Source organism: Fukomys damarensis, unplaced genomic scaffold (assembly GCF_012274545.1).
Source record: "Fukomys damarensis isolate Sample0158 unplaced genomic scaffold, DMR_v1.0_HiC HiC_scaffold_23, whole genome shotgun sequence".
Taxonomy (NCBI): domain Eukaryota; kingdom Metazoa; phylum Chordata; class Mammalia; order Rodentia; family Bathyergidae; genus Fukomys; species Fukomys damarensis.
This window is the reverse complement of record NW_022900935.1, coordinates 39,737,797-39,764,081: the sequence shown is the minus strand read 5'-3', so window position 1 is coordinate 39,764,081 and position 26,285 is coordinate 39,737,797. Positions and strand designations below refer to the sequence as shown.

Sequence of the window (26,285 nt, the reverse complement as noted above, 5' to 3'; positions counted from 1 at the left end):
GGCATGCGCCAGCATGCCCAGCTTAGAAATATTCTAAAATAAAAAAAGTCTGAAATATTTTTGGTCCCAAGCATTTCAGATGAGAGATACTCAGCCTACACTTTTTTTTAGAGAGATTAATGATCCAACTGAACTTTCTTTGTAACTACTGAAGAACTTATTTTCCAAATGTGTTTAAATATGAGAATGGGTGAGATTAATTAAGAAAACAAACAGAAAAGAAATGGTCAGAATTCTGGAATATTTTCAAATGCAATTGTTGAAGTCCTACTTATGTTCATTCATTTAACTATTTCTTCTTAATTTAGTCTGACAGAAATGAAAATAGGACATTTTTGTCAAGCCAGCTTGCTTATTTTTATAGTACTGTTTGTGATTATTGTGACTGGTATACTTTAAGTTCTACAGCACTTTCAGTCTTAACAGTGGCCGTGTAGCTCAGTGGTGCCATGTCTGCCTGGCAAGCTGAAGGTCCTAAGTTCAATTCCTGGTACAAAAAAAAAAAAAAAAAAAGATATCGAAGCCCTAATGAAACGTTTAAAGACTAGAAATAAGGGCCAGGGATTTAACTCGGTGGTGCGGCACCTGTCTTGCAAGTGCAAGGTTTTGAGTTTGGGCCCCAGGAAAAAAAAAAAAAAAAAAAGGCAGGGGGATAACAGTGGACAAGTGGGATGTTTAAGCTGTTCAGGAACTATAAAAGTATAAGCTAAGGTCTTAGGCCTCAGAGATTCTGTAGTGGAGGGAAAGTTTATTCTGAAAGGCTTCATTTTTCTTGGAGCCCTGTACAATTTTAAATTGATCCTGCTACTGGAAATGACTTTCTAACTGGTGGAATATGCATCTGTGGCTGGAGTGCGATAAGATCAGGCGGATGGGTTTGTTTGCATTGCTGTGGATCAAACCCTGCCCCTTGAACATGCTAGATAAGCATTGTACCACTCAGCTGCATCCCCAACTCAGTGTTTGTGGCAAGAGATGATTTGCAGTGTCACTTGCCTGCTCCCTTTTCTTCTCCACAAACCTGAGGTTAGCCACTGAGTATTCTTCTGAGTACCTGTGCTTTTGCAAAAAGTAGATTATCCTTTATAGAACCTTGGATAGTACTAGGAGTGGATTCTAAACTGCCCATTGCCAAGGCATTGTTAATCAGGGAGCCTTTTTCCTGAGTTACTGCTTAAGGCCTAAGAATACATTAGTTAGCCAGAGGTATTTATTTAGTAGCTGTCTGCAAACAGTGAGTTCATTTTTACCTCTAGAGAATACGATTTTTCCTGTTGTAGCACTACCTTTTTAGTGGTGCTTTTGTTTTGTCCTGTGGTAATGAGAAAGATCATGAACCGAGCATTATAAGTAAAGGATCCTTAAAATGCATAGAAAATTCATCCTCACAGTCTTTATAGATCTCTAAATTAGCAAATTACATCATTTTTCTAGACCTTTTCACTTTTAGTCCTTATTCTAATGGTTGGATTTCATTGTTGTCATAGTTGATACATATGCACCAACCTATGATGATTTTGTGGTTGGCCAAGTAAATTCATTAACTAAACAACTCGTTCTTACATATCCAACCTGAAATGCTCAGGATTTCTATTTACCCTTCTGTACAAATAAAATGTGTTTGGGCTGGGGATGTAGCTCAGTAGTTCTGCCGCCTGCCTTGCAAGCACAAGGTCTGAGTTCAATCCCCAGTACCAAAAAAAAAAAAAAAGAGGCTAAAAATAAAATGTGTTTGAGGACTGGATATTAGATAATAGTGAAAAATTACTGTTAATTTTGTGAAGTATGATGATAATCTTTCAGATTTTTTATAGTTTTTGTCTGTTAGAGATATGTAGAGAATTTATAGATGAGATGCTAGATTTGCTTTAAACACTAACAGCTGTAGAAGACATGAACAGCTTATTAGGAAACAGTATTATTGTATTGCTGTTAAATTTTAAACTTGTCGGTTATACCATGAGAGTGTCCTCATCTGCTGACATGTTAGACAGGATGTCTGTACTGTACTTCTGAATGGTTCAGGACTCAATGAAGTATTTGGAGGATAATTGAAAGATGAATATATATTGATAATAATTGAAAGTGCATGGCATCATACAGTAGCACATTTTACTATTTTCTAGGCTTTTGTGTATGTTATAAAAATTTCAAAAGAATGCAAAAAGGATAATTGCATGAGCTTTGCATGAAGAATTGAAGCTGTAAATGATAAATTTCAACAAAGGTGGATTACTACTGTAATTTGGCATATTTGTGAATTTTAGACTGGCTTGTGTTTTATATGAATTTTTTACCTTAACAGTGCTGAGGCTATTCCTTTCTTTTAATAGAGTAAGAAGAAGAAGAAAACTGATTTCATTCCTTACAGGGATTCTGTACTTACTTGGCTTCTTCGAGAAAATCTAGGTATGTTGATTACTAGTACAAATTCACTTTGCGGTTATCTTTTTAAAGCTATTTATTATCTTTTGTGGTTAATTATTCTATATCTGTTTTGGAGAAAAATTATCTGTAGATATTCATATTACTAACTTGAATGCTTCTTGCCTCTTCATTTTTACTCCGCCTGACTTGAGCTTGTTTGAGTCACTTTAGTCTGGGTGTTCTCCCATATTTCATTTAGGGCAGGGCATAAACGGGAAATGGTTGTCTTCCTGACTCCCAGCACCTACTTCAAACTATTGCTCCTTCTTCACAGTTCTTCCAAAACCTCCTGTTCCTCTGAGGTGCACAGAGTCAGACAGCGTCAGCCTTTACTTCTTATTGCTGGTGGTTTCTACCTTCCAGCCCCTGCTTTATTTAATGCTCTTTCTTATCAAGAAGGAGTGATGGTATGTGCCAATAGAGGGGAGAGGTGAAAAGTAATCCAGTGGACTGGCTCCCAGCCAGCACCATTCCATTGCCACGGGCAGTGTTGGTGAGTGGCTGAGGTCTTGATTGGAGTGAGTTCAGGAGAGAGTGGAGGCACAGGAAGTGGACCCAGGAGATCCAGATCCCAACATTTGAGTGTGACAATGCCTGGCCTGGAGACATTTAAGAAAGTTGTTGGCTTTTGATTAACTTTTATCATCTGAGATTGTGCTGTCAAGATTTAATGCACTCAGTAAAACTTTTTCAAGTGAGATGTTTGAGATATTTGTGATACCTCTTCTCAGGTGGCAATTCTCGGACTGCAATGGTTGCTGCTCTGAGCCCAGCAGATATCAACTATGATGAAACTCTGAGCACTCTGAGGTACTTCTTCCTGTGCAGTGTGCGGCGGCCACACAGACCACATTGCTGTCACCAGGCCTTTTTCTGTGCTGTGTGGGTGGTCATTTAGACAGTGATCTTTCTTTCTTAACAAGGAAAAGATGAGGGAAATGAGTTTTTACTGTAATGGAATTTACCTTTTGGTGGTTTGCAGTTTCACTGGGAAAGACAGGAACTTTTTGAGAGGAAAGAGGTTCAAATTGCACAGGCAAAATTTTCAGATAATAATGAAAAATTTTTATGATCGTTTCTATAAAAAGTTATTCTCTTACAAGCACAGACTTTGTCTTTATAGAAACATTGAAGTTATAAGAAATAACACAATTAGGAGTATATGTAGCATTAATAAAAGTTAACAGGATGTTCAGTAGTAAAATATTTTTATATGTAAATATATTCTATTACTTTAATCGGGAACTCTCCTTTTCCCATATAGTTTTGATACAGCAAAAGAATCCTGTCTAATCTGACAGCCTGGGTTTGAGACCTCTCTGGTTTTCATTTCTTTTGTTGTTGTTGTTTTTTGAGACAGGGTCTCACTATGTAGTTGATACTGACCTGGAACTCACTGTGTAGCCCAGGTTGGTCTCAAACTCACAGCGATCCTCCTGCCTCAGCCTCCTGATTGGTGGGATTACAGGCATGCGCCACCACACCCGGCTCTGGTTTTCATTTCTGTTGTGATTGTGCACAGATCACTTCAGTTCATCTCAGCTTTCCCTCTCATCTTTATAAGACTATAAAGCTTTATATAAATATATTATTAATAAGGCTCATAAAATGTGTAGATACCCAGGATATTTGCTTGAGTATGTTGCTTATGAGAAAAAGAGTACCTGTGATATGGCAAGAATGAATTTTTTTATTTAGATATGCTGATCGTGCAAAACAGATTAAATGTAATGCTGTCATCAATGAGGACCCCAATGCCAAACTGGTTCGTGAGTTAAAGGAGGAAGTGACTCGGCTGAAGGACCTTCTTCGTGCTCAGGGGCTGGGAGATATTATAGATAGTAAGTGAATTAAGATCAACACAAAATCTAACCTTCCTCTTCAGTTTCCTATAATTAAAATATATTTGAAATTTAAGGAATTTGATGAAATGAGATGGTAGTTGAAGTGATTTTGTTTTTTTTCCTTAAAACCCCAGTGAAGTCCAGCATGGTAGTGTGTACCTATAGACTCAGCTACTCAGGCAAGTGGATTGCTTAAACTCAAAGGTTTGGGGCGAGCCTGGGCAGTATAGCAAGGCCCATTTCAAAATGAGCAAAGTGTGCTGGGGATTTAGCTTAGTGGTTCCTCTGCCTACCTCATAAGCAAGCACAAGGGCCCAAGTTCGATCCCCAGTACCAAAAAACAAAACAACAATAAAAAAACAAAAGAAAGCAAGAACAATGAAAATGATCTTGGAACTTCTGTAGTAGGTGCCAGGCGATCATGAATTTTTTAAAAATGTTAACTGAGAAAACGTAACTTCATAAAAATGTGACTTGGAATTTTTGATTCATGGGTTTCCCTGGATTAGAGTAGTGGCAGTAATTCATGTATAGGTAATTCACCATTCAAGTCTACTTTCAGGTAAGATTCACCTTTAAATGTCCCTTGCTCCCTATGAACCTATGAAGGAGAAAGGTTCATTTCCTCAAGTTTCAGAACTAGATATGTAGATATCTAGCAAGTACTGCTTTACAGTGCATCATTAAAATCTCACTGATGTGCCTATATATAATATCTAATCCAGAATTCTCCTAACCTAGTGCAGTGGTAAATCTGGTGTATCTGTAATCCCAGCTACACAGAGCTGAGATTGGAGAATCACAAGTTTGAGGCCAGTGTGGGCAGCTTAATGAGATGTAATAGTAAAAAGATCTGGGACAGAGCTCAGTGGTGGGATGCTTGCCCAGTATGCTCAAGGCTCTGGGTTCAATCTCCAGTGCCACCAAAAAATAAATAGTTAAATAAGTGAATAGCCTGGGATTGATCCAGGGCCTCAAGCATCCTAGGCAAGTATTCCTCTACTGAGCTACATCCTCAGCCACTCCCTAGACCTTTTTTAAATTTAATTTTATTTATTTTTTGTGACCGGGTCTAAGTTTGCCAGGCTGGCCTCAACCTTGTCAATCCTGCGTTGGCCTCTAGAGGATCTGGGATTATAGGCATGTACTACCACACCTGGATGTAATTTTTGGGTGTACAATTAGAATTATATTCTTCGACATTCTGATAGATTTTGAAGGCCTCTTCTAGTTTAGTTCTTACTGAACCTGAGTTTAGATTAATGCAGTTTGTAAAAATGATCATATATTGTATTAACTTTATTCATCTTCCCAAATGCCAAATACTGCTGTGTTCCCTCTCTGTGTCACTGCTGAACGTGAACTCTGACCCTTCTTGTATTTTCCCTCCTGCTTACCTTCAGTTGATCCATTGATCGATGATTACTCTGGAAGTGGAGGCAAATGTGTGTATTTCATATATTGGTTATTCCAGTATGCTGACTTGCTAACCTGCCTCTGCTGGATCAGCCTTAAAATGAGCTTTGCATGCCAGCGATGCTAATGGGGAAATCCCAGACAGAGCATGCTGTACAGCCAGTACTTCTCCTTTTTTTTTTTTTTTTTTCCCTTCTCCATTTAGTAGAGTGACCTTTGAAGAATATCAGTTTGTTGTTTGAAGTTGAAAGACTTAAGATTCCGTGTTTCATTCTTTCGTTTTTCCCCATGTGATTCAGTTAAACCCAGAATCCCAGATGATGAGGACAGCACTGCTGACAGCTCACATTATGGGTATTCTTAATGCACCATTCCCTCTTCAGGCACCTTCAGCATTATTACCTCTCTCAGTTCTGCCTCTGATTGACACGGCTTGAGGCAGGCTTCTACTGTGCCCCTTTTACCAGTAGCCAGAGTGATTAGTTTCCCAAGCCCCATGATTTCTGTGGGTCCCATTGGGTAGTTGCTTTTTTTCTAACACTTTTTTTACTTGCACCTGTAGTTGCTGCCTTCATGGTCAGATTATTTATAGAAAATTCATTTTCAGTTAACCTTGTAATTGCAGGTCTTTTTATAATGAACAAGATCATTTCTGGTTGGCTGGATGGAGGCACTCTGTGTTAGGTTAGCCCTCCCTCTGCTTATGCTAAGTTGGTTTTCTCCATATCTTAGGCCTCAACTTATTGGATGGTTAGCTAAGTATTTCCCCCTCTTTTCATAAAGACACTAAGATTTAAAAACTGAAGAGTCTAAAATATATACTTGCAATGAAGTCATTTTATGAAGGATCACACTACATTATAATCTCCGTATGTAGCATTAAGTTGATGAGGAAATAAATGCTTAGCCTTTATAACTCATAAAGGAATTAACTTAAAAGACATGAATAATCCTGGTTGGATATCAATTTTAAGATTCATATTGATTTTTTTTCCATACAATTAGACACATCAGATAATAGGGAAGTGCATAAGAGAACCCAGACATTGCCTGGTTGTGATGAGTTAGGTCCTGCAGACCCTGGAATGTTCTAGTAAGACATATAACTCTTGGACTGGCACAGCTCTGTCTGAGATTTCCAAAGTTGAATGATACTGGTGTGGAAAAGATGCTTTCTTGTTCTTGCTTTTGTGCTCAGAGTTGCTGTTGCTATCTTGCTACTGACCTCCGAGCAGCTATGGCATTTCCGAGAAACTTTGCATGACTAAGTTTTAACTCCCTATCTGTGAAGGAAGGCAGTCCTGAGTAATTCTTGGTTTCCGCTTGATTTACTCTTTAATTCCTTTCAGGGCTTGCATGTGTCCACTGGACCTTCTAAATCCCATCCATCCTCCCCTTCCCACCTTGCCACCATCATGTGGTGGCTGACTTTTTGCTGTAGTTCCAATTCCCCTTTGAAAATATGCCTCTTTGCTTATTTTCCTATGTTCTATATTTACAGATGGTGGTTTTCAAACTGTCTTGAAGCAACTGCAGGCTTTAAAGGGCTTATAGAGCTATCTTTAATTAAATAGTAAAGATGAGTAGGGCCGGGGATTTAACTTAGTGGTTCCGCTGCCAGACTTGGAAGCACAAGGACCTGAGTTCAATCCCTGGTACCAAAAAAAAAAAAAAAAAAAAAAAGTAAAGATGAGTAGACCTAGAGAGAACAAATAATATTTTTCTGTTATTTGTATTACCTCATATCTTAGTTTTTGTGCAAATTTTAAGCAGTATAGATTTTCTCAATTTAAAATGAGCCAATGTAAAAATATGAATGCACCTTTGGTGTTCATTTGAGAAGGATGACTAAAGAAGAAAACTATAAACAAATTAATGAATTTTTTTGTTTGTTGCTTTTAAAAAACTAAATTTGAGTAAATTTACAGTTCTGTTAAGAGACTTCAGCAAGTGAAACTTGGTCCCTAAAATTCACATATCATACTAGAAAGCAAGCTTGCCAATGATCCCATGGTTGTACTGTTGTTTGCTTAAGTTAGCAAATAATCAGTCTTTCTTTTTTTGCCACGGTAGATGAGTGGAAATTACACCAAAGCATAGCAATTTGCTAATTTTTCTTCCCTATTGAGGCAACTGTTGAGTTCTGAGGGTTTTTTTGGTTGGGTTTTTTTTTTTTTTTTTTTGGTACTGGGGATCGAACTCAGGTCCTTGTGCTTGCAAGGCAGGCAGCAGAACCACTGAGCTAAATCCCCAGCCTAAATTCTGATTTTTAACCAGACTTATACAAAATTCCTCTCTCATTCTGCAGTTACCTCTCCTTTTAAGACATATTTAAAAAATCTTCTGGCATGTTGAAATGTTGTTATACAAAGGATACTACTAAGTATCCCCAGCCCATGTTTTAACCGTAATATTTCCTTGGAAATTTTTGGCTGAATTCCATAAAATAGTGGCCCAGGCCAGTATGGATTATTATCGGTAAATGAGCATTGTCTTCTCCTTACTGTTACAGACCCTTAGAATTTTAAAGTAGTGTGAATCTGAAGGCATTGTAGATGTGGAGCAGTAGGATAGGAGAGTGTCATCTGGCTTTCCTGGGAGAGTGCCAGGGGCCTTTGTGGCTCTGGTTACCCCCTACCAGATACAGTGCTAATTCACACTGGAAATTTTTAGTTTCTAGATTCAGAAATTATTCTTAACCTTTAAGACACCAGCATTTAAAAGACATGTTTTAGAACTGCCATCTAGAATAGTCATAACTTATCTTTTGTATTACAGTGTCATTGTCTTGGTGCTTTAATGCTGCCCTCTCTTACACTGGTGTTCCTTCCTGTCTTTTTTCCTTCCTCTGCTCCTTTCCTTCTTTTTCTGCCTTCCCTTCTTTCCTTGTCTCCCAGATCTGAAAGATTTTCAGAACAATAAGCATAGATACTTGCTAGCCTCTGAGAATCAACGCCCTGGCAATTTCTCCACAGCACCCATGGGGTCCCTCACTTCATCTCCGTCTTCCTGCTCACTCAGTAGTCAGGTGGGCCTGACATCAGTGAGCAGCATTCAGGAGAGGATCATGTCTACACCTGGAGGAGAGGAAGCCATTGAGCGCCTGAAGGTAAGTGATTCTTGGCAGGAAAACAAGGTAGGAGTACTAAAAGTCACTGAAATTTTGACTTAGTACATGGAGAACTCTTTAACTCATAGAAGTATTTTGAAAAGGAATTTTCTGCTTAGGTAGTTAATTTCTCTTCACTAAAATGTGTGACATAGCCACAAAGTAAATGATAGGTAGATATGTACCTATCTAAAAGATGGTCACAAAGTATCTGATAGGTAGATAATATATATTAATTTTGAAGTAACTTATAAGTCAGTGAAATTATTCCATTAGAAATTTAGTTTTGGGGCTGGGGATTTAGCTCATTGGCACTGCATCTGCCTCACAAGCACATGGTCCTGATTTTGATCCCTGGTACAAAAAAATAATAATAATAATTTAGTTTTTAAAAGAAATAATTAGTTAGAAATACTTGGTTTTGTTTGAAGGTAGAATTTCAAAGAACCGTTCTGTTAGTAAACTTAATGTACAACTACAATTCAGCTTGCATGCTTGAGAGGCTATACCAGGTTGATTCAGCTATACCTGAAATTACATCTTCTGGAAATTCACAGAAAGCCTTGATGCCCTCTGATTATGGGAGCAGAAGGGCTTTTCCTCCTGTGCTGTTGGTGCACATGGGGTCCAAGGCCATGATGCAGGTCATGTGCCCAGGGCCCCAGCTTTGCTGCAAGCTGTACAGGTTCTGTCTAGTCACTCCATGGTGTGAAATTCAGGAGTGGCAAAGCCTTCCAGCTCAGAGCTCTTCCCTCCCCTCAAGGACCACAGTGAGGGTAAGGCAGGTGTCACCCTGGTGCTGAGACAAGCTGCCCCAAAGCCTGCCATCCATCAGATAACACAAGAGAGGCATCAAGTGATCTCTCCTCCCCTGTTTGTCACCTCCAGGAAGATAGTTTATTCCATCCCTCCTGACCTTGGTGTGCAAGGGAGGTAAGGAGGGCCAACAAACTTTTTAAAAATCTGGCAAGTTCAGCCATGCTGGCAGCCGGCCTGCTCTTTGCCTTCCTTCAGTGTCCCAAACTGCTGTCCCCTGGGACTCACAGGCACTGACTGAGAGCTTTGCCCAGCCTTCGCCACTAAAGGTGAACTAATCTCGATAAATGAAGATGTTACTTGCTTTCATTTCAGTTTTCAAGTGAGGCTGATAGCAATTTCATAGGAAGACCAGGCTTCTACTTTTTCTTTCTTGATCATCCCACCTTTGCCCTTGGCATTTTACTCACTTCAAAAAGAAGGTGCTACAGAAATAAAAATAATGACCTGTTTCTTCCTTCAGAAAGTGAGTGAAGTTCTGAAATGCCTAGCAAAGGGAGAGGGAGTAAGAAATCTTTCCGCTCAAGATTGCAAGCTGCAGGGGAAATTCTGCCGCTGGTAAAATTGACTGAGGTTTTCCTAAAGACCTTAGTGGAACTTATGCAGGAAGGTGTCTTCATTCAGGAATTTTGTCACAAATAGGTGTCAGGGAGTGCGTTACTGTGTTGGCCTCTGTTCAGAGCCAGATTGGAAGCAGGGGCCTCTGTGGGAAGGAGAAGTGAAACCTTCTACTTACTATTTAATATAAAATGTTCTTTTACTTTGCAGAGTTTGACTCTTACTCTTTGCTTAGTAGAAGGCTTAGTGCACAAATGAGATTACTCTTCCTCTGACATTCATCTTAGTACAGAGGAGAAAATCTCCCTAAATGCCAAGTGGAACCAACTGGAAATAATGTCAGATGTTGGGAATCAAGACATTAACTAAGCTTTTTAAGAATTAGGTCACCCAGTGTCTTCTAAATAGTTTCCAGGGAATAATGCTCCCGAGGGAGTTCTCCTCCCACCTCCCTACTTCCATTAAAACAAAACAAAATCATATTACTTTAATCAGCAAATAAATCCCTCTGTTTTAATTCTCCTTTAAGCCCCATAAATGAAATCTTCCATTCTCCCTAGCTTTATTCTAGAGAGAAAGTGACTTCTTTGTGGTTTTGTTTCGAGTGCAATGCCCTGGTTCACTGGAGCATAAGCACCTTAGTTCTGCTCTTTGTGAATGGGGAGAACGCCTTGGGCAGAGCTGCATGTCAGTGCTGCAGGTGGATCACACGTAGCAGACATGTTCAAGATCTGTCCTAAAGCATGACACTGCAGGGGAGAAATGCTCTCATGGAAAACAAAAATAGAGAAGGTAAATTCATTTTCCTAACAGTTTGTTTCCCTTTGCCTCTCTTCCTTTTTGGTGTAAGATCGGTTGTTAGTATGCTCATTTTACATTCCTCCCATTTTGGTCATTGAATATCCTATTTCCATCTGTGAAATACCTTCTATAACCCTTTTTGAGAAGAGAGTGAGTGCTGTGTAACTGCTTTTCATTTTAAGTTACAGCTCAGGCTAACTAGACATGTATGTATCCTTGATTTGCTTTCCTGTTTAATAAGGTCGGGCCTTGTTTTGTTTTATCTTTGAAGTATGGGGGGATTGAACCCAGGGATGCTCTGTCATCAAGCAATATCTCCTAGCCCTTAAAAAATTTCTTTAAAAAAATTTAAATGTTGAGGCAAAGTCTTGATAAGTTGCCCAGGTTGGACTCAGACTTTTGATCCTCTTGCCTCCGCCTCCTTGAGTGCTGGAATTATAGGCATGTGCTGCCACACCTGGCTTCATGCGGTTTAAGTATGTCACTGCAGCCACTGTGATGGCTCTGGGTTTATAGTCTGGCATCGAAGTCAGTACTGTGCCAGTGCTTTGGCTTAGTCTATAAATGCCCTCCAATACCCATTGCAAATGCAGGCGAGGGAGGGCAAGTGCTGTGGTAAGCAGCCTTAGTTAGGGCTGCTATAAGTCACTTATGTATTCAGTACGGTAAAACCTTGGCTGTCTGATGGCTTCAAGGAGTGGCCCATGTAGTAAGCATTTAACCTCTTACGTATCAACATTTAAATTATATATATATTTGTTTATTTGGCGAACCCACATGGTAGGGCCTGCATTCAACCACTGAGCCTTTTAAAGTTCAACTTTGAACCTGATGTGGTCACACAGGCTTGTAATCCCAGCCATTTGGGAGGCCGAGGCAGATCGCCAATTCAGGTCTCACCTGGCAGTTTCTTTTTTCTTTCTTTCTTTCTTTTTTTTCTTTTTTTTTTTTTTTTTTTTTTTTTTTTTTGGTTTTTTTGAGACAGGGTCTCACTGTGTGGTTGAGTTTGACTTGGAACTCACTATGTAGCCCAGGCTGGTCTCAAACTCACAACGATCCTCCTTCCTCAGCCTCCTGAGTGCTGGGATTACAGGCATGCATCACCAAGCCCGGCTGTACGCCTGGCAGTTTCACAAAACCAAGCCTCAAAATAAAAAATCGAAGAAGTGGAACATAGCTTAGTTTGAAGGCCCTGGGTTCAATCCTCAGTACTGTAAAAGTGAACAAATACATAAATAAATTTTATTTTGAGCCAGGATCTCCCTAGCTGCCCACACTACCCTTGCATTTGTAGTCCCCCGCCTCAGCTTCCCAAGTAGCTGGGATTGCATGTGTACACCACCATGTCCAGCTCTAATTCTGCCATTTTTTTTCATGAAAAACATTTTTGATTTGTCCTGTGGATTTTTCTCTCTCTTTAACTGAATCATCAAGAAGACATTGTTTGGCTTTGTAAACATAGTGTATTACCCTTTGTGCTACGAATACTTAGAGACACAGATGTACATGATATGAGTGAGGGACAAGGGAACCCAGCATTCCTAGGTGCTTAGGAAAGACTCCTGCCAGACCTGGTGCTGTATTATACCAGTCACTGTTCTTTCCATGTACATAATTATGTGTTGGGATCCCAGAGGTTTCTTACAGTAGCTTGTTAATGAATCATGTGGTAATGTATTTTGGGACCTGTAAGACTTCCTCATTAATCGCTATGAGGTTTCCATCACTACTGTTATCACCACCATCACTGTCTGACTTCTAATTTCCTTTTCATGAGAAGCATTTCCTCCTGTCTTTGCGTATGCCCATCCTCTTTTTGGGTCTTCCTCAGCTCACCAGCCCACAGACATCTGTGAATGCCTCTGGTCTAGCACACAGATCACTGTCCTGCTGTGCCCCCAACCCTTTCTCAGTCCTCCGAACAGCATTACTGTTTCCTAGAAAACTCCAGGCCCTTTCCTCCCTCTTCCCCCACCTGTGTGGCAGCATCTGTCCTCCCCTATCTCTGCTCACACAGCTGGACCGCCTCACTTCCCTTCTTCCTGCATTTCTTCCCTTTCTTGCTTCTCCCCCACTCCGGAGCACTTACCACTGTCCTTTGCTGTATACTCACTGATGAACATTGCCTTGGTCTCTTCACTAGAGAGTGAGTCTCAAGAAGGTAGGAATTTCTCCCTACCATATCTCTAGTTCCCTGGAATGGGGCTTCAATGTAGTGGGGTTATATGCAATTACTGAATGAATAAATCAGCATATAGTAAAACTCATCAAGAACAGGAATCATTTTAGTTCGCATATTTATGTATGTAATAAACACTCAGTAGGTGACTGGTAAATGGTCTCTTCAGTGGGTACATGAGATTTAATACTGAATCCTTGCATCCAGGTTATTGGGTCCTGTGCAGGGAGGGGATTGTGGAATAGTGAAACTACTGTGAGACAGAAGCAGTGACTTCCTTCTGAACTTTACTCATTTATAGAAGAGGTTGTCAGATAAAACATCTTGCATTTGGGGGTGGTGATACTACCTTTCTTCCACCTACACACGCATGACACACATACAGACTCGCTATTCGGTATTTCTAGGAAGACTTAAAGGATTTACATGGCTGGGGCTGACTTAGTTTTAAAATTAGTTTTTAGGATTCTTATAGTATATATTTTTTAAAAATCTTTATTGACTTCTGCCTCCTATCTTCTGCTTCTTCCCTTCCTTCCTGGACAGTGTATGTGATATTCAAAGATCCTCCCACTTTAACGGTGTACTTTCCTCCTTAGGAATCAGAGAAGATCATCGCTGAGCTGAATGAAACCTGGGAAGAGAAGCTTCGAAAAACAGAAGCCATCAGAATGGAGAGGTCAGAACATTAAAATCTGGGAATATTTCTAAGTTTTCTAGGGAATTTGGGTTACTTTTATGGTAAGACAAGATGAAGTAGAAGTTAAAAACAACCTCTTCTCCTGAAGCACAAAATAGAAACCAGCCTGGCAAGTGACTTGTGACATGAACTGTGATGTGAACCACATGTTTAAAGATTCTCTAGGGGTTCTGTGCTTAATGTTGCCATAATACATGTTGCTAAGGATCAATAAAAATGGAACATACTGGGTGAAAGAATTTATTTGCTGAAACTAGACTGCCTTTGACCAAGTGCTGTTCTGACTACAGTCTCTCAGAATATCCTTTTTTAGAACTTCTTTGGTGAAAGATATAGTTTAGCTTGCAGCTGGAGTAAATGGATACTTAGGAAATCAGTTCCTGTCTTTCCCCTTCATAGAAGTTGAGGCCAAAGTGAGTTTTAATGTACAGATACAGTAAATACAACAAACAATAAGAATTTTTTAGCTGAGTGCTATGATGTGCACTTGGTATTCCAGCTACCCAGGAGGCTGAGGCAGGAGAATGGTAAGTTTGAGGCCAGCTGGGCAACTTAGTGAGATTGTGTCTCAAAATAAAAAGGGCTGGGAATTTAGTTCAGTACTCCTTGGGTTCAATTCCTCAGCATTGCTCCCCTCCTGCCCACATCCCACAAAAGATTCTTGTTTATTTTGGAGATTTTAAACCAGGATTTTTGAACCAAAAGGAGAGCTGATGCAGGAAAATAACATTTGAGAAAATCACATTTATAGACCGTACTCCATTTACTTAAGTTACTTTCTGATCACTTTTTTAGGGAAAGGTTCTAGAGAAATGGTTCTTCCAAATGGACACATAGCCTTAAGGGAGTATCACTGTCTTTGCTTTTTTTGTATTAATATGTGTTGTTATGAATTAGTATCTATTTCCAAGGCAGAAGAGAAAAAAAGTGGGAGAGGAGACATGCTGGGGATCAAACCTTCAGCCTTGACTTGTCAAGCACTCCACCACTGAGCTCCACCCCCAGCCTAAGATGGAGCTCGTTTTTTTGTTTTTGTTTTTGTTTTTTTGTTGTTTGTTTTGAGACAGGGTCTCACTATGTAGCCCAGTCTGTCCTCGAACTCACACCAATCCTCTTGACTCAGCCTCCTGAGTGCTGGGATCACTAGTGTGCACCACTGTGCTGGCCTTGAGACAGAGTACTTGTGAGGATAAAGAAAACTTGAACACAGAAGCATACTTTAATTTATTTTGAATGTGCTATTTTTCTTAAAAATAATTTCTCACTAACTATGAGATAAGCGCATTATTCCACATTTGTGTTGTCAGCTTGAGACTTGGCCAGTGCTTTTTTGCTTTGCATGCTTTACTTTCTGTTCGTATGAGACTGACTGACCTGGCCTTCTGGCATTGATGCTCTGATGTGCTTGTTCTCTTCTAGAGAGGCCTTGTTGGCTGAGATGGGCGTTGCCATTCGGGAAGATGGAGGAACGCTGGGGGTTTTCTCACCTAAAAAGGTAGGAAGCCAGAGACTGTTCAGGGTTAGGGATGGAGCTGAGTGGCAGAGCATTTGCCTGCTATCCATGAGGCCCTGAGCGCAAGAGCCAGGCCCCCTGGCTTCCAGAAGAGAAACAATTGTCCTGGTCAGTGGGGCCCTTCACGTCTTCTCGGGGGTGGTATTTTCTCCTCTGCTTTTACCTTGATTTTTGGCTTAATGTCAGATGTTTCTGATTTTATCTTACAGTGCTGTAGTACAGGACAGTCTATTTCTAAAATACCTATCATGTTTACAAAAGAAAAAATCCATGCAGTAAATCTTTAACCTTTGCCACAATTTGTATGTTTGGTCATCTCATTGTTGCTTTCTCTTAAATTCCCATCCTAAACTAGCACATCTTGCTTCAGTGTGACTACACTTTCTATGTAGATTTGCTCAGAGAAGTCTCCAACCCTGCTCTATAACTTTTGGGAACCAATTTCAGCTGCTCAGATTTGTGTAGAAAAATACTACTTCCATGGTTTGTGTTATTTACAACCTTGTACTGAGTAAAACAGTTCTAGTCCTTTCTAGACTCCTCTGTTTTTGTTTTTGTTTTTGTAATGATTCCAATGGTTAGTTACTCTCCTGCTTACATAATTATAGTTATAAGAGTAGTTATAGAATAGTTTGGTACCTTTTTAGCTAATTAAAATAGTAATATAACTTTTTGTTTTGTTTTATTTTTGTTTCTGTTCCGGAGATTGAACTTGGAACCTTGAGCTTGTAAGGCAAGCAATGGAACCGCTGAGCTAAATCCCTGGCAGTAATATAACTTTTTAAACTGTGAAGCTTCTTAGTTATTTTGGATACCGGAAAACCAGTATCAAGCCAGGCATGGTGGCGCACGCCTGTAATCCCAGCCCTTGGGAGGCTGAGGCAGGAGGATCGCTGTGAGTTGAGACCAGGCTGGGCTACATAGTGAGTTTCAGATCAGTCTCAAATACATAGTGAGACCCTATCTCAAAAAAACCAAAAAAAAAAAAAGAAAAAAAAACAGTATCAAATTATTATTCTGTGTGTTTATGTACAATAATAGAACATACATTGATATACATAGTATCTATTTCATACCACTAATGAGTGATTCTTCCTTTTATGTGACCTCAAACTGGCCAGTAGAGACTTTTAAGCACCTTCAAGTGTAGATACAGACCTGGTTTCTCCTAAGGTAGGAGGGGCAGGGAGGGAATCTTGAGTTGGTACTTAGGATACAGTATGAAATATTCCTGTGTGTTTTGTATGGACTTTTTTGGTTAGGTATTTTTATCATGGTCACATTTTTTAAAAAAATAAATTCCAATGTGGTGGTTTTTTTGTTTTGTTTTGGTATCAGGGTTCAAACTTGGGACCTTGCGCTTGTGAGGCAGGTGGCAGCACCACTGAGCTAAATTCCAGGCCCTCAATGTATTATTTTCAACAAAAAATATTGATTTAAGTGCACTTTAGATACATATTACATTGATAAACAAGTTTTTATTCACCTTAATTTATAATTTAGTTGTTAAAACTTTATCAAATTTCTTTAATAATTTTTTTCAGCTTTAATTGAGTTTATTGGTACATTTTAGGGGTACAGTACAGTTACATTCATTGTTGGGATCTTGTACCTCTACATAACAGGTCTTGGTTCTCATTTTTTCCCCTTGTCCCTACCCTCCCTTCACCCCCTCCTCCTCTCCCCATCTACAACCACTTTATTTTCATCTTTTCATTATCTCACGTTTTTTTCTTTTCCCTTTTTACCCTTCCCCTGCCAATCACACCTTCCCTATACCTTTAGCTCCTTTCTTCCCATTTCTAAATGTCAGTAATCTTATTAGGATCTTCTGTATTATTGCAGATTATTCACACCAGAGAAACTATTTGGTATTTACACATGTGTGCCTTATTTATTTCACTTAGGAGTATATCTTCAGTATGTATCCATTTTCCTATGAATGAATCTATTTTCTCATTCTTTATGGCTGAGTAATATTCTGTTTTATAGAAAAACCACATCTTCTTTATCCAGTTTCCAACTGATGGGCAACAGAACTAGAACAATTATTTTATATTTATATAAAGGTCAGTGTTTTTCACAGTTTAAAAGTTTCCTTCAGTAACACGTATTTTTTCAAATATATTACAGTTGCACAGATTTTAGCAAGTATGGGTTTGGTGGGGTAGCTTTGCACATATCTGAAGGTCTTTCATAATGTTCAGTGCTTAAAACTAGGAGTGGCTGGGATGTAGCCCAGCAGTAGAGTGAGTGCTTCCCTGCTATATGTGACAGGCCCTGGGTTCACTCAGCACACAGGCACACACATGTGTAACGCATGCACACATACACATTTTGTGAGGGAAATATTAACAACTTGTAAAAACATTATGATATTTAATATGAATTCTAAATAATTCAACAGTGTTGTGATATAAACAGTACAGGATTCCATACTGAGGTCTTTGCTTTCAAAGCTTTTCTTGCTTTAATTTTGCCCATCTTGCTTTAGCTTCCTTTTTTTGTTTGTTTTTGAGACAGGGTCTCATATGATTTCAGGGTGGCCTTGAACTCACTGTGTGATCTAGGCTGGCATCAAATTTGGGATCCTCCTGCCTCAGCCTGTCTAGTGCTGGGATTGTAGGTGTGCACCATCACACCCTGCTGCTTTATTTTTTCAGGACTTCCTCAGAGAGGAATGTAACACAGACCACATCCAAACTCAATGTGGAACCTGTTCTTGAGATTCTCTTTTATAAGATAGTATCCTGCAGAGGCTGTCGTAAGGGTTCTGCCCAAAGAGGGCTTTGACTCTCCCAGACCAGCCATACCGTAGACTACAGGCATAGATGTGGTGGAGATTCAGAGGATGTTCTAATTTCCGTTTAACTGTCTTTGCAGTTCCATTTCTTTACCCCCTTATCTGACTCTTCCTTTAGTTTTACACATTTGCTGGCACTGTCTTGAGTAGATTTTGGCCCCAGGACCATGTGACTTAGTTTTGAATTCCAGTGGGATCTTTTCACCAAAGAAGGTTGTTTTTTTAAAAAAAATTTAGAAACAGAATTAAATGAATATTTTTAGAAGATATTTATATTATTGAATATCAGTAATTTTAATATTTAAATTTTTCCTTAGGGTAAAGACTAATAAACTAAAGTCAATGCCTGGGGCCATGGAAGAACTGTTGAAAATCATAAAGGGAAATGGCAGGGGATGTGGGGGAATTTTAATAAAAGTAAACGAAAAATCAAATCTTTTTTTTAAGTTTGTGCCCAGGCATTTGCATAAATTGTGGTTAATCCATCTAGAGAACCAGTGTGTTTTAATTTTCCTTTGTTCTCATTAAGCTGGGATCTTCTCAAGAGCTGGGTCCTGTTCTTCATCACAGAACTCATGTTTTTAAATAGACTGCTTTGGTACCCTTTGGGGAGGCCTGAGGGGCCTGTTTTCTCTTCACTGTGGAATTGTACACTGGAATTGTAACTCCTTGTAAAATCCCTTCTTCGGAGCCTGCAGGGAATCTGAAAGCCTGAGAAGCCCGGCCTCCTGCAGCTCCCGTGGCTGCTGCAGTGCTCCAAATTGACCAGCTGTAATCTTTTCCAGACCCCACATCTTGTTAACCTCAATGAAGACCCACTAATGTCTGAGTGCCTGCTTTATTACATCAAGGATGGGATTACAAGGTATGTTTGTTTCTGTGTTGGTGACTTAATAGTCTTTTCTCCTCGATGTTCAATGATTAAATAACTAAAGGGAAGTTACTGAAATTATTTTCTAACAATTTGCTGTTTCGCCTGTCTGAAATAATAACAGACTGTCTTCTCTGCTCTCTCCAAATTATGTATGTAAGTGGAACCACTTAAAATTTTTCTCTAGAAGACCCTAAGTATTTTTTTGTGCCTTTTTGTCAACTTGTATGAATTCATGAGAGAGGCTGACCACATATGAAAATACCATTTGCTCTCAGAAGCAAAAAGGAGACGATACCTTTTTTGTACATACCAGAGGACAGTCTTTGGGAGAAAGAGGTTCATTGTTTGCAAGTGCTCTTCGTGTCAGAATTTCCCTGGGAAACACTTTCTCTTGTGTTCAGGGTCGGCCAAGCAGATGCTGACCGGCGTCAGGACATAGTGCTGAGTGGGGCCCACATTAAAGAGGAGCACTGCATCTTCAGGAGCGAGAGGAGCAACAGTGGTGAAGGTGAGGTTCCTGGCTGGAACTTCTCCAGCAACTTTGCTTGCTATAGTCGAGAAATCCTGAAGATGTGGCATTCCCTGTCTCTGTTGTGCTACAATCTGTTATTGAAAATAGAGAGAACTGGGCTGCTTATAAATGCAGGGACAGACAAGCTGGTTTTCCATGAAAATAATAGGGACAAAAGGACCCCTTTTATCACTGCCAGGAACTGAGCAGGACAGGGGCAATTAGGCTTGGTCCTGAATGTTAATTATTTAATAGAAAATAAGAGAAGAATAAATACCATGGGTAATAGGAGATTTGAAGATCCTCAAGTCTTAACCCAATAGAATTTATTTTTATCTAAAAGGAAAGAAAAAGTCAGTCTTGATTTTTGCCCAGGTTATTAGCAAAACAGCAACAATCTCATGGTGTTTTGTGAGCTGGCTTATTATTCTTTCTTAACCAACCTTTTGTTTCCTTTGTTTTCTTAGTATGTAATTCTTTTGTAACCACAATACTGTACTAGCTTGTAATCTTCAGCTCTTGGTTATTGCTTGTGTCCCATACTTAAGATTTCTGCTGTGTTCAGTTTTATTGACTAAACTATCAGATATTTCTTTTATGCTTCTTCTGAGATTTGTCACATTTAGTCAAATGTTTCATCTTAGCCACAGCCCCATATAACCTCATATTGTGGGACTCATTCTGGTGCCCAAAAAGGAACTGCCCCATAGAGATAGATATTTCAGCCACTTGTGTGGTTGTTGGAATCTGTTGTAGTTCCCTGAGCCCTGATAGGAAACTACCTCCCTTTATTTGATCCTGGTGAGCTGTAATGATGACATGAGTTTGTATTCCCCTAGTTATCGTGACTCTGGAGCCCTGTGAGCGCTCAGAAACCTACGTGAACGGCAAGAGGGTAGCCCAGCCCGTTCAGCTCCGCTCAGGTGAGACTGGGGGATGTTTGAGCTTTGCAGCAATGGACACATGGCTTGTGTGAACAACTCTCCTTCCAAAAGCTGTCTCTTTTGTATTATTAAAGTAGATGCTATAGAATTAAAGATTTATTTAGGGCTGGGTGGGGTAGCACATACCTGTAATCCCAGCCACTCAGGAGGCTGAGACAGGAGGATTCTGAGTTTTTGGCTACCCTAGGCTATCTCAAAAACGCAAAAGAATGAAACAACAGAGGAAAGGGTATTTAAAATCAATCAATGATTCCCTAATCGTATTTCTGTTTTGTGCTAGGAAACCGTATCATCATGGGTAAAAACCATGTTTTTCGTTTTAACCACCCTGAGCAAGCACGGGCTGAGCGGGAGAAGACTCCTTCTGCTGAGACCCCCTCCGAGCCCGTGGACTGGACATTTGCCCAGAGAGAGCTCCTGGAGAAGCAAGGGATTGATATGAAACAGGAGATGGAGAAAAGGTAATGCACAAGTAACAGGTAGCCCAGGTGGCTCTGTTTTAAACATAATAGCATTTATGAAAACATTGATGATTTCACCATTTATTATTTTTTGTTTTGTTTTGTTTTGTTTTTTTTCCTTCCAGGCTCCAGGAAATGGAGATCCTTTACAAAAAGGAAAAGGAGGAAGCAGACCTTCTGTTGGAGCAGCAGAGACTGGTAGGAGCCTCTCCTGAGTCCTGAGTCTGCTAACGTTAGGAAGGGCAGCTGCTCCTACCCCATCCCAGTTCACAGTTGAGCATATCAGGCTCACTGGTGCTGTATGCTGTTCTTTTCATTTCCTTTGTGGAGGACTGAATCTCCTGGTAGCTGTAGTCTGAAAACTATCTATAGAGCCTCTTATATCTGAAAGTCAAATCTTTATTTCTATCACAACTGAGTGTGTTTTTAAGGAAGTGGGGTTTTTCTGGTACCTTTGCTTCTTGGTAGTGGTTTTTGAATCTGCATCAGTGGTGGTCCTTTTAATGATAATTACTTTAAATGTTGAATTTGATGGAGTTTGCCTTGGTTTTGTTTCTGATCACCTGATAGTACTAATTCTCTGCTCTTGGGCTGACTTGGGGATTGTTCTTGTGCTGGGCAGATTTTTCTTTTTTTAAGTTAAACTGTGTCTAAAAGTATTGCTGCACAGTTGCATGTGTTAATCCTTTTTCTGTCCCCCTGCATGGAGTCTGAATTCTCAGTAAGGTTCTCAGTGGCATGTGTGGTAACAGTGGGAACAGGGGCTGAACACCCACCTCAGACTGAAGCAGGAGCTGCTATCCTCTGGGTTGGGAAAGGATTTGGAGTGCAAAGTCAGTGGTCTCACTGCAATGCTAATAGCTTTAGCATTTTATGAGACTAATTGACTTTCTAGGTTTGATAGAAACTGAATCGCATGAATAAGTAAATTGATCTGTTAGCAGATTTTTATTTTTAAAACCAACCTGTTTTGGTTACCAAAGCCTTGGTATAAGAAGCTCTTGGGCATTCATTTGATGTAACATGAAAACAGTTTAGGAGGTTTCTTCATATTTCAAGATTCACAGTCTTCTTTGAAGATAAAGGGGCATGAGAGAGAAAGCTGAGGTGCTGGCTTTTTTCCTTAACATAAATTACAGCATGTAAATTAAACAATCCTGTTCGGTGCTTTGGAGAAAAAGGGACCATAGCATAATGGGCCAAAAAAGCCAAGGACTTGAGCAAGAGCAGCCTTTTCCAGGCCATCTCAGCTCTTGGGTGGGCAGTGGGTTAAACCGTTTAGTTGGTATCTCGGAAATTATAGTAAAGTCTCCAAAAATATGGATTGTAAGGATAGTGTTTAAGACAAGGTAATGCCAGTGTTACAGGTAGAGCTTCTGTATATGGCTTGCTTGGCACTGGCTTTATTGAAACAGATTTAGCTACCATATGATTAGGTTTTAAAAGGTTTGTGACACATGAAGGAGCCTTTTATCTTAAAGATGTAGTATAATCTAACAACATGCCTCTGATGGTCTGTGAGAGATCAAACGAGGACAGGTATAATTAAGCTCTATTATTAACAATAGTGTCTTATATTTGTATAGTGCTTAATAATTTACAAAGAGCTTAACATCTTTCATTTTATTTGATCCTTAAAACAACCTTCCTTGGTAAGTGTTGTGTATGTAAGATCCTTTAATATTACCCCTAGTTTATAGTCAAAGAAATTAAAGCTAAAATAATGCTGTCTTGCCCACTCTTAAACACCTGCTAAGTCACAGGTCTGAGGCTTCCACTTGGTCGTTCTGACTTGATTTCTCTTGTCCTGTCCTTTAAAACAGTGCTTTCCAGCCACCTTAAAGTCTTGTGGAAATGTAGATGTTGACTGGGGAGGTCTGGGGAGGGACCTGTGAGTCTGCATTTCTAACAAGCTCTTTGGTGATGCGAGTGCTACTGGCTCATGACCACACTGAGTAAACTGGGCATGAAAGAATAATGGTGCCTAGTGCTGTCCACAGGCAAGAGTTGGTGAACATTAAATAAAGAGAAAGCAAGCGTCACTTAAGATGTGCTTAGTTTCTAGGGAACATTCAGTCCCCAGATAATCAGGTTCTGGTTGTCATTTGTTCAGTGTATCTGAAAGCAAGTGAGGGTTTCAGGACCAGTTCTGCATAGCAAGGAAGTTTCTTTCCTTCCCCAAAGTCTAGCAGGCTGTTCCACTGAAGTCTCTTGACCTCAAGAGAAACTGATTTCTAGCACTTTATCTTAAAGCCTATCTACCAGTAACTGTACTGAGCAAAAAAAAAAAAAAAAAAAAAAAAATTGTTTGTTTGTTTGTTTTTTGTTTTTGGTACCAGGGATCAAACTCTGGCCATTGTGCTTGCAAGACCAGTGGAACCACTGTGTCAAATCCCTGGTCCCTAAAAAAATGTATTTTTATGACACAATACTTTTTAACCAATACATATATCCTGTGCGTAAAGATTGACAGGATACATTGCTTCTTAGCCTTTTGGCTAAAATCAAGATTGATAGGATACAAATGAATTATTATTCAATAAATACATATTTAATATTTATGATGTAATTATTTTTTATGTAATGTCAGCATTAAAAAATGGACTTTGTTTAGCCGGGCATGTTAGCACATGCCTGTAATCCCAGCACTCAGGAGGCTGAGGCAGGAGGATCGCTGTGAGTTCGAGACCAGCCTGGGCTATACAGTGAGTTCCAGGTCAGTCTCAACTACATAGTGAGACCCTGTCTCAAAAAAACAAAACAAAAACAAAAACAAAAAAACTTTGCGCTTACAGGCTTCTGTGATAGTTCCCCAAATGCGTCTTACCTTTCTGTGCTTGCATCTTCACACAGGTTTAGTACTTGTCTTTGTATAAACTTGCAGAGTCTCTTCAGGAGACTTGCTTTGCATTTATTAATGAATGATAACAGATGATCACTTCGTGACTTTATAAAATGGCCAAACTGCAGAAGGGTTTTTTCCAGCCCTGTAATCAGTGAATCTAAGTATTTTTAAATCTCCTGGGGTTTTTTGACATAAGATAGGACTTTGTATCTTTGTCCATAAAGCTTATGTAAAGTTTTTAGTATCATGGTCACGATGTGATAGGGTGATTCATTTAACTGTAAAGAGGACTACTCTCTAGTCAGTTTGACAGTATCTTAAAAACAAAATTATGGCTGTCTGATTAACTTGAGTTATTTTGGAATTATGTAGATTCTATGTTTTTTATTTTAGAGTTTAAAGATGTAATTTTTATCTCTCAAGCCTAATATTAAAGCAGTGATTAGAGTAGTTGTCATTAAAAAAAAAGAATAGTTGTCATTTCCTAAATTACATAAAATTCATTTCATCCCTAAGCAATTATAAAAGGAAAGTCACCAGGAAAAAATGATAGCTGTCATTTATGAGGGAGCAATCAAAGAGAGCTTGTTCATGTTCTCTAAAACTTAGCTTATATGTGTTTGCTGAAACAAATAAACCTTCTCAAGTCATACTTTTTCTGTAATGTCTTTAATAGCATCTTTGCCTACCTTAGCCATCCTGCTGTTTTCCCTTTGTGGTGCTGGGGATTGAACTCAGGGCCTTGTATGTGTTAGGCAAGTGCTGTACCACAGAGCCACACCTGCACCCTCTGTTCTGCTTTCTGAAACTCAAAATGAAAAGAAAACTATTCAGAATCTGTACATTTGGCTATATATCTGCTTTTGTTAAGTTCTCAGATAGATGAGGATTATTAAATAGGTTTAGTACCTTTTTATTGATAGGCTAATAGAAAAAATACAAACCAATAGCAGTAGCTTCATATTCAGAAGCCAAATTATTGTCAGTTTTTCTTTCCCTAGAAAGTAACTATACATAGAGATCTTTTTTCTAGAAAGTAAGATACTATTTATCAGTTACATTTCCTTTTTTAAAAATCTTTTGCTAGAGCTATTTTTGGTTACCACAACCAAGAAGAGGTTATTAATAATATTTCCATTTACTAGGTTATCTTAAACTACTCATGTAGCATTTTCTTGTCCCAGAAACTTTTGTTTCCTGAATAAAAATTTTTCCTAATCTTGTTATATGTAATTCTAAAGCCAGCATTGCTTTCATATAGATCCAAGTTAGAAAAATTTGCTTGTGTTTGTTAAGAACTGTTGGTTATTAATCAAATAGTCCTTAAAACTATGTTGTTGTAAAGTGAGACTGCTATTTTAGGCCTACATAAAGTTTTTTTTGGAAAAGAAGTAGTGGTACACAGACAGCTGGAAAGACAAGAGTTAGGGATACATTTTTAAGTGGATCCATTTTACATGTAGACAGCATAATCTTTGTGTTTTTTGTGTCATTTGGAAGAGTTGTCCCCTAAAAGTGTATCCCTCAAATAATTAGAAGTGCCAGTGATTTCTAGATTTTAAAAATATCTTAAATTATATTTATTAAAATATGCTATTACCTGGGGAAATTTATGTTTAAGTGGAAATATATTTGCTAGCTTAATTTTTGTTCTAGTAGTTTATCTCAAAACTTTGGCGGTGAGATATTATTGGGTTAAGCGTGTGAAAAACAAAAATAAACCCGAGCCACTACAAGGATTCTTTTCTTTTTCTTTTTTTTGTGGGGGGGGGCTTCCTTGTTCTCTGGGTAGCACATTTAAATGTACAATTGAAGTAGATTAATTTAACTTGACAAAAGAAAATAGAAAATCCAGTGTCTTCTCCTAGAAAGATTAGTTTCAAAGCCCTTTTTCTTTGCCTGCCAGCAAAAAGAATTTGGTTAATAAGCACCTTGTAGGATCTGCTAATAGGTATTCTTAGCACTTTTAACATCATCACTGTTTGCTTCTTTTTCTACTTTCTCATCCTCTAACTTTTTTCTAGGGCTGCTCTTTTTAGTAAAGCTAAACAAACTTGGCATCCTGTAGCCTTACTAACCTTTGTTAATCCGCCTGCTCGTCACCTCTTGTATGGAATCTGTGCTCACTCATGTGGGAAGGAGATTCTGGAAGAAGCAACAGCAATAACCAAGGCAAATGGAGGTGGTAGCTGCATGGATTGTTAGCACGTGTTGGGCAGGGGTCTGACTGGGTTTCCTTGAGACTGGCCATGTGGGAGATTCACTCCCTGTGTAGCCCTCCTAAGAAATTCGGTTAAAGATTGATCATTTGAGCCAGAAAGTGGAAATTTGAATTAGGACTACTAAATAAACAGATCTTTCTTTGTATTAACAGTAATCTACATATGCATATGTCTTAATAGACTTTCACATCATTTAGATTTTTTTGTTTTTTTAATTTGGTTTGTTTTTTAGTTTCTTTTTGGTTTGGTTTTTAAATTTGCT

The 26,285-nt window shown here is 39.1% G+C and overlaps 1 protein-coding gene across 10 annotated transcripts in view; it reads left to right on the top strand.

The window, feature by feature from the left end:
- Kif1b (kinesin family member 1B) overlaps window positions 1–26,285 on the top strand; it is a 137,396-nt gene that overhangs the window by 50,260 nt on the left and 60,851 nt on the right. For 4 of the 10 annotated variants that reach the window (XM_010628094.1, XM_010628092.1, XM_010628091.1 and 1 more), the window contains 11 exons: window positions 2,334–2,409; window positions 3,159–3,237; window positions 4,126–4,268; window positions 8,663–8,796; window positions 13,750–13,829; window positions 15,270–15,345; window positions 18,952–19,031; window positions 19,442–19,548; window positions 20,391–20,474; window positions 20,776–20,956; window positions 21,082–21,154. In XM_010628094.1, coding sequence (XP_010626396.1) covers window positions 2,334–2,409; window positions 3,159–3,237; window positions 4,126–4,268; window positions 8,663–8,796; window positions 13,750–13,829; window positions 15,270–15,345; window positions 18,952–19,031; window positions 19,442–19,548; window positions 20,391–20,474; window positions 20,776–20,956; window positions 21,082–21,154 — 1,113 coding nt within the window. Of the gene's footprint in view, window positions 1–2,333; window positions 2,410–3,158; window positions 3,238–4,125; window positions 4,269–5,674; window positions 5,717–8,584; window positions 8,797–13,749; window positions 13,830–15,269; window positions 15,346–18,951; window positions 19,032–19,441; window positions 19,549–20,390; window positions 20,475–20,775; window positions 20,957–21,081; window positions 21,155–26,285 lie in introns of all 10 variants that reach the window. The other 6 variants (XM_010628088.1, XM_010628093.1, XM_010628087.1 and 3 more) reach the window with 3 other exon arrangements.